Raw genomic sequence first — 12,551 nt, forward strand, 5'->3', positions numbered from 1 at the left:
CTCATTGACTTTTGGAAATGTATTTCTAATCTCAAAAGATGCCAAAGTTCAGTATCCTGGAATGATCGAAGGTATATGATAGGGAAGCATTTAGCCTAGCTGGTAATGCATATCCATAATTTCCTCACTTTATTTTGGAACAAGGCTAGGAAATAGTAAGGGCTGAATCCATCTTTTAATGAAATTACTACAAATTTTATTGTACTTCTCTTCATTAGCCTCTCAAGGCTTTATTTTCCAAGTCATGGTTTGTCCGGATTGAAGGGAACAGTCTCAGAAATTTTACTTGCAAATTGTTGCCTATTCCACCAATCCAGAAGTCAACCAAAGATATGCTATTTCATCTAGTTTGAGTTTTCAGACAAAGGGATGTTGGGAGTGCCCTGGTTTTTTTCCTTCTTTTCCATAGCCAAGGAAGTATCGACTGGGGATGCTGGAGGAGAGGATAGTTCCCGTGGGATCAAAGGCACGGAAATCAAAGAACACTATTGGCTGCCTGGCTGACAGGTGTAAAACAGGAGTACCCATCAATATGGTTTGGTGGAACAGAGTCACAGAAAACAATTTACAGGTAAAATTACTTTTCCTAGTCGCTTTAATTATTTTGGCTACTACTTATTTTTTGGAAAATGCTGAATTCAAATACATGCAGTGGGGCTGAACTGGGCCAGCATCTGCACAGGTAAAATAAACATTTGGCACACGGAGTGACTCTCTAACCTGTTACACATATTTTGACTGTTTTGTATGTTCTAATTTTGCAGCTGTTGGGAGTAATACTTTTTAAATTAAAAGGTGACAATCTAAGCTCAGATTTTCATGCTAGGCAATTTTCTAGTGAAAATTCTGTATAATTGTTAAATATTTGGGGGTGGGGGAGACTAAATGAAGTCTGGTTAGTGAATTGAAACAGTTTGATGATTCAAGTAGAGAATACATTTTTAGTTGGAAGTGGCCATGTAGAACTCTGTTTCTGTTCCCTACTCCAAACTAGAAGAAAATTGAAACTCTGTATGTTACCACCTTTCCTGAGTTTAGTGGCATTCACAAACTTGAATTACATTTATGACGCTATCATTGTTAGGAGTGGATCTCTCATATACCTGGCCCTGTGATTGGCACTTTAAGGATCTCGTTAGCATATATGCTTGTGTGTTCATGTTTCCCTCATGTGTGTGTGTGTGTTGGTTGAGATAGGCTACTCCATTCACTGGCTTACATCCCAGTTAGCTACTCGGGAGTAAACTTGTCCTATTAACTTCAGTAAGACTGTTGGTAACTTAATCTGGATGTAATCTGTGACTGAAGTATCCCATCGCATAACTGTAATATTTAAATCTTTCTGTGTGTGCACATGTATACAAACATACATAAAAACACAAATTTAAGTGTTAGGGAGACAGTAACTACAATCACTGGCTCACAGGCACACCAAGCCTACTTATAAGCAATCTTATTGAAATTAATGGGACACTTATACTTGTCCTATTTCATTGGGATTACTCGGTGCTAATTTTCTGAAACCTGTCAGGCTGAGGGGAGGGGTACGTTGAGCTTCAGCATGTAGCCAGCCATCCGGGAGCAAAGAAGGAGAGTCTTCACTCTCCTCCACCCACTTCTGCGGTGGACATATCGCTGAGGATGTGTTGGCTTCAATTGCTGATCCTCGGATTGGTAACTAATAGCATGGCTGCAGAGTGGGAAGGCGGGGAGGGGGATCTGAGTACCCCTTGGGAGCCCTTCAGGTGCCCCTAGAGGTACTAGCACCCCCCTGTTGGAAACCCATGTTCTAGACTATAATAAAATGATGAAATATTAACTGCCAGTAAAAGGGGATAGCCTTGCCCTTGCTAGTGTTTTGACTTAAGGAGGATAGAAATTGTTCTGCTGCAGTGCAAGGAAACATAGGGTGGTGCATTCAGCATCTAAATAAGGTATAAATAATAGAATGGAAGTTTGCAGAATGGCCTGTGGATGGGAGTTGTCCTTTGGCACCTGTAAGATAATGGTAACAGCATTCTATATCTATATCTGTATATATGAAGAACTTTTTTCACAAAAGGTTGTGTTTTAAATGCAAGGAAAATGTGATGGAAGTGCTAGCTAAATGAGTGAGTACAGTACACTTCCTGTTAGAAGACCTGAAGAGTTTTGAATTTCATCTGGTGCGGTACAGTCTTTACTTTGTGGGGAAAGAGGCAGGAGGTCAGAATCGCAGAATTTTGTAGGAAACCTTAGGAAGTAATATCTGAATCCTTGTTGCCCTCACTGCAGCAAGTTCTCTATTTTAACAAGCAAATTCTTCCTTCTTCAAGCCTCATGGAACATGGAGTGTAATCTTCTCAGCTCTACAGTCAAGAAAGTTGGTATAAAGAAGAGAGGGAATGTCTTAAGTATGAATACCTCAATCAGAGTAGGCAAAGTGGTTAATGGATAATAAAGCACCATATTTATTACTACCAGCATAGGAAAACAAATAGCATTTTGACAGTTCTTTTGAATAAATCATCCAGTTTCCATTTGTAGTGCAGGGTGTTAATGCAAATTATAGGTTTTATTGTTTTACAAGTGAGGGTGTGGCTGTAAGTGTCTGTGTCTTAACGATTTGACCTACATAGTGTGCTTTGGCAGGTCTGTGGGTTGGAATGACCTGATTTCAGTTAAACTGTGGAGCTGTGTGTGTTGTTTATAGATAGCTTCATATTGAAGAAGAGGACAGTAAGAAGGAGCGGGTGGCAAATGCATCAATTGCCTTCCAATTCACATAGTTTTGGTTTATGGTTTTTGGGGTTGTTTGACAGTAGCTGAACATCAACCAGTTAGAAAGAATGGCTTTATATTAGATTTTCAGTATTCATTACTGACTCTAACAATATAGATCTCTGTCCAGAAAAGCTATGTTACATTTGGAAATGGCTTTGCATAATTCCTCATAATTCCTTAATGGATACCCATTAAGAAGGCTACACAATTTTCTGAATTTGCAGAAAAAAACTGCTGTACTTCTATGCTTCTCCCTGCATCTTTGGACTTTTAGATTGCATTCTTGGCTATTTCAGTATGCATCCAATTTAGTAAAACTCATTTCACTATATGGTGTGGAAACTGATGTGATTGATGATGTGCTGACTTTGTGGAAATCTTAAAACTTTACATTTTTATCCTGCCCAAGGAGCTCAGGGCAGTGCACAAAATTCTCTTCCACCATTCCTCTTTCCTTCACAGCAGCCCTGCAAGAGAATGACTGAGCTTCAGAACTGAATAGCTCTCAATACACCACACTTTTGCTTTTCATAAAGCATTTTGCCTTGTTAAATGAGTAGTTCAGTGAAAGGAAATAACATCCCTGTTTTCAGAAACTGGGTTTATAAATACCCAATAGTCACACTGATTGATTGACTGACTTGACTTGAACGTATGTCTGCCTTATGTGTATAACAGCAGCAGACCTACCTCCATCAGAGGGCAAGTTCTGTTCTTGCACATGTGTAATTGAATGCATTTTCACAGCACTAAATTTATCCATTGTGGTGTAATACATAATTTGCAGCATCCCACAGCAATTGCCGGTTTGACTTGCACAGCAGAAGTTTGCAGCACATGTGTTTTGGTCCCTAACTTGTTTGCATTGCGGATGGGGAGATGGGGTACATAGGATGATACCAGGCAGTATCATCTGCACATATATCAGATGGACTGCAAAATAGATTTTTTAAAAAAGTCTGTCATGGTAAATGTTTAAATAGATGAACTCTAATCTTTGATAAAAAGTAAAAATGAATTCAAATTAGTTCTTTAAAAAATGTGTGATTTATAAATTTGCCTAGGGTTGGATGTGTGTGCGTGCAGTAGATATGAAACGAGACTTCTTTTCTCACTTCACTGTGGTTATTTTTGTCCCTAAAAGATTCCATATTTGTGGCGCCAGTTCTGTGAGCCACAGCATAAGCAAAACCGTTTGTACTGCCAAGTGTAAACTCTCTGTACTATTGTGGAGTTGCACCTGGTGCCTTCCTCATGAGACCTAGACTCAGCATGAGCATAGCACACTGGTACTTCATTGTTTCAGTGGAAATGTAAGCGTACGTGCCCCCAAAAGCAACGCAGATGTAGAGCAGAAGAATCTCAAGCTGATGGCTGTATTTACCTGCCTAACTTGCTAGTCTCCCCTTCATGTTCACCCATCCTTCCCATCTGCAGTGCAAAGAGGCCAAGGGCAACTGTGTACATACACATCATGGTGTTTGTAAAGATCAGAGGACATTGGACGAGTACTTCATTGCAGTATCCCGTGCAAGTGTGCCCTTTAGTCTTATAATTTCACTGTCGTGTAGAAGTGGGCAGCCTATGAGGGCTGTATAATTGTTTGCCTCTCTCTAGAATTTGGAGTCTTCCATGCTTGTTTGGCAGGATGGGAGAATTAATACTTGTGGTGGTTGCGGTACATTTGGACCTTGTTCTAGAAAATGAATTGCAAGAGCCATGAACTGAGACATGATGGGATCACAATGTGATCACAGCGTGTGGCTTCTTCACCCCACCTTTGGTCATTCTCTTCTTAATATAAATTCCTCTAGGTAGTGCTTGATGTTTGTTTATAAGGTCAGTACAGAGATTTCATATAAGTGGTGATAAATGAATCTTGATCAAGTTGTTTATTCTCCACCTATATTTAATTGTTCATATTTGAGCTGCCTCAATAAATGTGTAGTTTTGTGACTTGTTACTTCTCCTAGATAGGTGACAGGTAATTTTAGTTACTGTTCTCATACTTTTGTAAGTGGAAATAACTACTGCTGTCTTGATCAAGTGATGCTCCAGTGAATCTTGGTGGTGGTTTAATTTTTTACAGGGCAGGGGTGTATTGTGCCACTTTATCTTGTCAAAGGCCTGGTTAGATTTTTGACAAAAGTCTTTTTTGACAAAAGTCTACATTTTCCTGTCAAATCTTGGAGAAAAACACATTTTGAATCCAATATGTGTATAAAACATGTTTTCTCTTCCTTTCATAGTCCAGCTTTGTTTTCTTTTCAGATGTTGGAGAAAACATAATTAAAGATTGGCTTATAATATATTTAATTGAAGTGGGGAAAGCCAACAACAACCCCTACCTTTAATTTACAGGGATAGTAATAGGTGTGGCAGCTCCAATTGAACTGCAAAAAGCCAGAAAATTTGATGGCCCATGATATTCATGCTATGAGGCCATGAGATATTGTATTGGCCTACAAAAACCATGACTAAGGATTAATGTTACAGCAATGTTTAAAACGAATTTGGTAATTTGTGCCTCTGTTACGTCAGAAGGCAACAGCTACACTCAACACAGTAAAAGGTGACAGCACTCACATTATGCTCAGAGGCACATGTTAAAAGGTCTTAAATTTCGTTTTAAAAAAATAACCGTATGTGCCATACAATTGTAAAGGTACAGCGTGTTGTTTTTTAAAGGAACTTCTATATAGGGTGTGGGCTTCACTGTTAGCAAATCTCCAGTTATAATTATGGCAGGGGTAGCGGGGAGAGACCCAACCATGGTGTTGCAGTTTCATGTCTATTTTTCAACTTTTGCTCCTCATAACGTAGCTGTTTTTCTGCAGATTCATTAAAAAACTGACACACTTGTTTAGCAGGCAATTCTGAGCTTTAAAATGCCCATTCTAGTGCACATAGTGCAAAAATAAAGCTTTGAGGAACCATGGAAAGTTGGTTGAAATAACGTCATAGAATGCCATTTTTCCTCTCCACCCATAATTAGGGATGTGCAGAGAACCGGTTTGAAAAACCAGCGGTTCCCCTGGTTCGATGGTGGGGTGTGTGTGTCTAACTTTAAGAATGGGGGAGGGTGTACTTACCTCTCCTGCTGCTTCCCCCACCCTCCCACTGGCATCCGTTTTTGTCAAAGCCCATCGGGGTGGCAGCATACCCCCCTGCCACCCCATTGCCCCTGTTGTCCGGAAGTATCTGGCACGTGGCCGGTGTGCACCCATGCCTGACGTGCATGCTGGCGGGTGCAATGTGCCTGCATGCGCAGGTGCATCAGATATTTCCAGTCATCTGGACAATGGGAACACTGCCACCCTGATGGGCTTTGACAAAAATGGACGCCGGCAGGGAAAAAGCAGTTGGAGGGTGCAGTGCACCTTCCCCCGCTCTTAAAGCAGCATCCCTGCCACCTTCGAGTCTCCCTGGCATGGTTCTGTGCACATCCCTACTTCTGTGCTGTTAGGATGGATTTACTTATCAGGATGGATTTGCTTTCAGTAGTTGGAATGAACCTAAAATGGAAAAACAAAAACAAATTGAACAGAAGAAGATGGATCATGTATACAAAAATGTGGAACAAATACACTTAAAATAAACAACTCTCATGGAGGCAATTGTGTTAATCTCTTGCAACAAAAACAATCATCATTTTGCTCATGCTTGCTTACTGGTCTTTTTAAGGTGCCACAGTACTTTTTTGTGGATCTTAGAAGTTCTGAAAATAACTTAAAAGGTGTCTCAAAGGTGCCTGTTGTCTCATTCGACTTGGATGTCTGTATGACAAAACTGGTTATTCTTTGCTTAATTATTTCTGTCTAAATCAGGGCTGCACAGTTTCAACACTCTGCCTGTTGTTGGACATCTTCCATTATTCCCAGCCTCAGTGGCCAGCCTTAGTCGGGAATTATGTGAGTTGAAGTCCAACATCTGCAGGAGGGCTGAAGTTGTGCAGCCCTGATTTAAAGAGGTATGTTGTTATGGTTTTTAGTTTGAATTTGGACATGCACCACATTGTTTTGGATCTGCTACAGGTTTCCTTGAGTTTCAGTTATTTGGTGTTTACTTAGCGTAGACAATATGTGTGTTGGTCTTAATTCAAATAATAAGCAATCTAAATACTTGTCCTCCTAGAATAAAGATGAGGGCTGTTGGGCCTGTGGACCAAATCAGACTCCCTCCCCTCCACCTACTCTCTGTATAGGCAACCTTGTGTAGTTGCAAGTGGCTGTCCAGTAGCATCCTCTCTTTGATCTAGATCTAAACTATCCTCATGGGTTTTTCTACCTTAGGGAGCTCACCATCGAATAATGACGGTCTGGTCTGTCTGAAAGCTGTGTTCTGAGGGAGACCCATACTTGGGTGAGAGGCCTCACAGTGGAAATGGAGTTCTAGGTCACATGAGTGCTTTCCCTAGCAAACTTGCTTTAATGAGGAAGTTGCTATACCTGGGCTGTAGCAAGAGGAGGAGAATGTTCATGGAAAGAGAGATGTTCTTGTCTGTTGAAGGGAGAAGTGAAAATGTTGATAGATTAAGATGTCCCCAACTTATCAGGCAGTAGACCTGTATTTTTAAAAATAGGTATGGAAGTACTGAAGGCAGCAGGTGCCATCTTAGAAGAGTAATTATCTCCTGCACAGAAAAAACAGGGAATGCTTATTTTTAAAAGATGGTTCTTTCTGTGACACACACGGTTCTGTTTTTCTCTCTCCAGAACTATTGTAAATATGAAGACTCAAAACTACGTATTTTAAGGGAGGAGTGTTCCTTTCTGCTTGCTTAAGCCTGCTGTTCTGCCCTTCTGTTGTGGTTTGATGATAACCCAATAAAGCTATTTTTTAACCTTGTATTAACTGCCTTGTGGGTCATTTTTAATAAAGATGTGGCTTATACTTGCATTAAATATAATAGTTAAAATACTTCTTTATTTACAAATCTTTATTAAAGATTTCTTTAATAAAATTATAGCCCCAAATCATACCAAGCTAGAGGTTTTATTTTACTGCTTAACACCTAAAACACAATAGCAAAACATGTAGGTGGTGAATGTGTTTTACTTCTGACGATATATTTTAATTATATTTGTATTCTGCCATTCTTCCAAGGAGCTCAGAGCAACATTTTAGCCTCACAACAATCCTGCAAAGTATGTTAGGCTGAGAGTTATCTCTCCTAGGACTTGCAGTGAACTTAGAAACCAAATGGCAACTTGAACTTAAGTTTCCCATATTCAGACACATCACTACGTACAATAAAACTGTAGTTTGTTATATTTTTAAATTAAAAAATCAACTAACATTAAAATAACCTTGCCAATAAAGTGGGGTTTGTAACGTAAAATAGAAGGCTTTTTTGAGAGGGAGCTGTAATCTAGTTCTCTGAAATATTTGATTATATTGAGAGCCAGCTATTACTGGCAGAACTGATGCTGTTGTTTTCCTTTCAGATCCTCAGTATTCCCAGTTTGATTAAAGTTAAAGCCGATGGATGTCTCCCATTAAATTGAGTGAAGCTGTGCGTGTAACACAAACTTCTATTTCCATGCAAGCTAGTATTCTGTCTCTGGGATGCAAAGAACTTCTTAGCTTCATGTTAAAGGGTTTGACTAGCTCAGTGGAATGTTTGACTTCTTTTTACTTTGAACAGCTGATCTCTGTGATACCACAAACTGCTTTTGAAACTCACCTCAGTTTTGAAGTTTGCTATGCAGTATGGGGGGCTCATCAAGAGAAACAAATTTAGAGATCCATGGGTCCATGAAACTAGTTCCATGGTCCTTTTGGATCCTGGTTTGTATCTGTATCTGCTAAAAACGCTACTGAACTCCTAATGCTTCCAAAAACAAACCCCAAAGAAAAGCCACTAGTATATTCAATAGGTATACTTATTTTTACATTTAACACCTATTTTATTTTGATTTTTAAACAGACACCAAATCCTTCTGCAAGTGAATTTATTCCTAAAGGAGGATCAAGCTCCCGACTTGGTAATATGCCACAGTCAAATATATCTGCCTTCTCTCAAGCCTTGTTCTCTCATCCTTCCGTGGGAGGTCCAGCAAATGCTGGACTAGCTCCAGGTAAGCTCACAGTAACTTATTTACAATCATTATGGCTCATAGTTGCACTAATAAAGCTTATTACATTTAGGAAGTATCATAAAAACAAAATTAAGCTCAGTTGATTTATAATTATTACACTGTTGGAATCCAGACAGTATAAACATAGTATTTCTAGTGTAAATCTTAAGGTAGTAAAGGTTTCTTGCTTTTGGTGACAATGGTAACTTCCCTCTTGATGCAGCCAGCTTTGGGAAGGACAGTTTATTGAATACTGGCAGAACAAACCTTATGCGGTAAATGATAGTAATGTGTCTTAAAAATATAAGATCATAAGAAAAGCCCTGCTGTATCAGGCCAAAGGCCCATCTAGTCCAGCATGCTGCTTCATGCAGTGGGTTTTTTGCCCAGGGCCCACTCCAACCTTGCTATGCCCCGATAGACATTGCTGCCTCACAAAAGCAACATCATGCCTATTAAAGTAACTAAACCAGTCAGGAATGTGGAGAAAATCATAAGAGGGCTAGAAAAATCAAAAAAATGATTGAACCACCCACAAGCATTGAATAACATGGTTTTAGGCAGTAGTCTGAACAACAGTGATAGAGTAACAAGATTAATATGTCATATCTGCTAGTTGCATCCATTACTCTAATTCAGTTTCTTTGTCTTGCAAGCAGATCTAGTTGAATAACAAAATCTTAATTTCCATGTCATGGTGGTTATGGGTCACATCTGTGATCAGAGAAACTCAGCCGGTTCAGAAAACTTTCCATTCCGAGGGGCTTGGGAGTAGTTAAACAGTTAAAGGTTTGCAATATACACAATGCTGTAAATAGACTTGGCACATGAAGATAATGTGTGTGCATTGGTCCTTGCTAGGGAAACAGCATTTCTAACTTTCATGTTATAAAACGGCTGCCTCATTCTCTAGTGCAAGGATTCTCAACGTTGGGTCCCCAGATGTTATTGGACTTCAACTCCCATAATTCCCAACCAATGGCCACTGGGACTGGGGATTATGGGAGTTGAAGTCCAATAACATCTGGGGACCCATCATTGAGAATCCCTGCTCTAGTGGATAGAAAATCTCTTCTACGTTAAGGTTGGAACAGCCAGTAATGCTTATATTTTTAAAGAGGCTTGTTTTCAGACAAATTGGTCCTTCTACCCCAGTATTGTCTTCACAGACTGCCAGCAGCTTCTCCAAGATTACAGGCAGGATTCTCTCTCAGCCCTATCTGGAGATATCACGGAGGGAACCTGGGACTTTCTGTATACAAGCAAGCAGATGCTCTTCCCAGAGCAGCCCCATCCCCTAAGGGCATTTTCTTACGATGCTCCCACATGAAGTTCCCCATTCAAGGCCACAGAGCAGCTTTTAAAATGACTCATGGGTGATTACCGGCAGGAACTGAGTGGTATCTGCTTCGGCCAGCAAAATCTCCTATGGTGTGAGGGTGAACATGTTTCAGATAAACCAAAAGGTCAGAGTAGAGCCAGGAGTTGAGCAGAAGGAAACACATGACAGCTTACCAAATAGGTCAAATGATGGTATGTGAGGGCTCAGGTGAGGGCTCAGCGTATAGGTGTCTATATACTAATGCCAGAATCCTCTGAGCCAAGATGGGTGAGCTGGAGTACTTGGTTACTAATGAAAACATAGATATAGTGGGTGTAATGGAAACCTGTTGGAACGGTGAAAACCAGTGGAACACGATTATTCCTGGATATAAACTCTATAGAAGGGACAGGGAGGGGAGGATTTAGGTAGCACTGTATATCAAAGAAGGGATAGATACAAAGAAGCTAGAAAACCTAGGTGGACCAGAGTCCTCCACAGAATCCTTATGGGTAACATTATGAGGACTGAAAGGAAATGTGTTACTAGGGATGCGCTGTTGCCCTCCAGATCAAAACGAGCTATCGCCCTCCAGATCAAAACACTGAGAGTGACCTGGAGCTGGAGAAACAAATAAAAGAGATGGGGCAGTAATAAGGGTGACTTCAACTACCCACACATAGTCTAGGTAAATTCACATTCAGGTAATGAAAGAGAGGCCAAATTTCTAGATGTGCTAAATAACTGTGCCTTAGAACAGTTAGTCATGGAACCAACCAGAGAGATGGCGACCTTGAATTTAATCTTGAGTGGTGCCCCCGACCTGGTGCAAGATGTCAGAGCTATAGAACCCTTGGGTAGTACGGACCATAGTGTGATCCAATTCAGCATATATGCAAGTGGAGAATTGTTAAGGAAGTTCTCAAATATGAGGGGACTGTTAAGAAGGAAGTTGAAAGGGAAAGTCAGGAGGGTCAGATCACTCCAGAAAGCATGGAACTTATTTAAAACCATAATACTAGAAGGACAGTTGGAATGTATACCAAGAAGGAGGAAAGGTACCACCAAGTTCAGGAGGACACCAGTGTGGCTAACAAATAGAGTCAGAGAAATTATAAAAGGGAAGAAGAATTGCTTCAGAAAATGGAAGTCCTGCCCAAATGAAGAGAACAGGAAGGAATGTAAACTCTGACAAAAGAAATGCAAGGAGACAATAAGGGATGCAAAGAGGGAGTTTGAGGAGCATATAGCTAGAAGTGTCAAGGGGAATAACAAAAGCTTCTTTAAATATATCAGAAGTAGAAAACTTGTCAGGGAGGCAGTTGGCCCCTTAGATGGGCAATCTCCTTTCCCTTATTAATAGATTTCTATACCGCCCTTCCAAAAATGGCTCAGGGCAGTTTACACAGAGAAATAATAAATAAACTAGCCAACCCCACACAGAGCATCTGTGCACTCTTTGGGGCCGGCGGTTCCCCCTCCCCCACTTCTGCCCCAGTCTCTCCTGCCATCATCCCAGCATCTGCGCCTCGCCGGGCTGGGCTCCTCTCACCTTTCCCTCCCCACCTGCAGGCAGAGCTTTCCTTCCCCGCCTAGTGCTGCGTGGCTCCGCCGCCCACCCAGCCGGGCTCCTCTCAGCAGCGTGGTTCTGCCGCCTCTTCCTGGCAACCCAGCCGCCTCCTGACCCCAGTGGCTGGGTGGCCGCCACCACCACCACCTCCTCACTGGGGCCGGGCTGGGCTGGCCCTCTGCCACCACCTACATTGCCATGGCTGGGTCTGCCGCCGCCACCTCCTCCTCCCTACTACGGCTGGGCCCGGCCATCATCCTCCAACGTTCTAGTCCGGCCATCCTTCCTCCTTGTAGATTCACCACGGGCTTCGCCCGCTACCCATCCTTGTCTGGCCACCATTTTCTTCTTAGTCCGCTGCCTGCCCCATTGCTGAGCAGCAGCTCTGCCCCTGCCTTTTCATTGGTCACGGCTGCAGCGGGGGTAGGATTTGCCACACTCCTCACGCATGCTGCACTAAAAGAATTAATTATATAGAAGATTATATAAATAGAAGATAAGATGGATCCCTGTCCCCAAAGGGCTCATACTCTAAAAAGAAACATATGATAGACACCAGCAACAGTCACTGGGGTACTGTGCTGGGGGTGGATAGGGCCAGCTGCATACAGCTTTGGTCATCAGATCTTAAGAAGAGTATTGTAGAACTGGAAAAGGTACAGAAGTGGGCAACCAAAATGATCAGGGGCCTGGAGCACCTTGTTCTTCGACGTGGGCTCTTGTCTTTTACACAAATGGGCTATGCGCCTGTGCAGAGACCTCGTCAGAACCTAACAAGCTCAATTCTCCTGCTTTGGGCAGGAACCCCGCCCCCAGC

The 12,551-nt window shown here is 41.6% G+C and overlaps 1 protein-coding gene across 13 annotated transcripts in view; it reads left to right on the top strand.

The window, feature by feature from the left end:
• Positions 1–12,551, top strand: part of PAN3 (poly(A) specific ribonuclease subunit PAN3) — a 111,540-nt gene that overhangs the window by 55,863 nt on the left and 43,126 nt on the right. For 10 of the 13 annotated variants that reach the window (XR_008318811.1, XM_053305715.1, XM_053305717.1 and 7 more), the window contains 2 exons: positions 410–571; positions 8,693–8,843. Coding sequence is in view for 12 of the 13 variants with exons in the window: in XM_053305715.1 (XP_053161690.1) it covers positions 410–571; positions 8,693–8,843 (313 nt within the window). In the remaining variant the exon portion in view is untranslated. The remainder of the gene's footprint in view (positions 1–409; positions 572–8,692; positions 8,844–12,551) is intronic. The other 3 variants (XM_053305709.1, XM_053305711.1, XM_053305714.1) reach the window with 1 other exon arrangement.

Source organism: Hemicordylus capensis, chromosome 3 (genome assembly GCF_027244095.1).
Source record: "Hemicordylus capensis ecotype Gifberg chromosome 3, rHemCap1.1.pri, whole genome shotgun sequence".
Lineage (NCBI taxonomy): Eukaryota > Metazoa > Chordata > Lepidosauria > Squamata > Cordylidae > Hemicordylus > Hemicordylus capensis.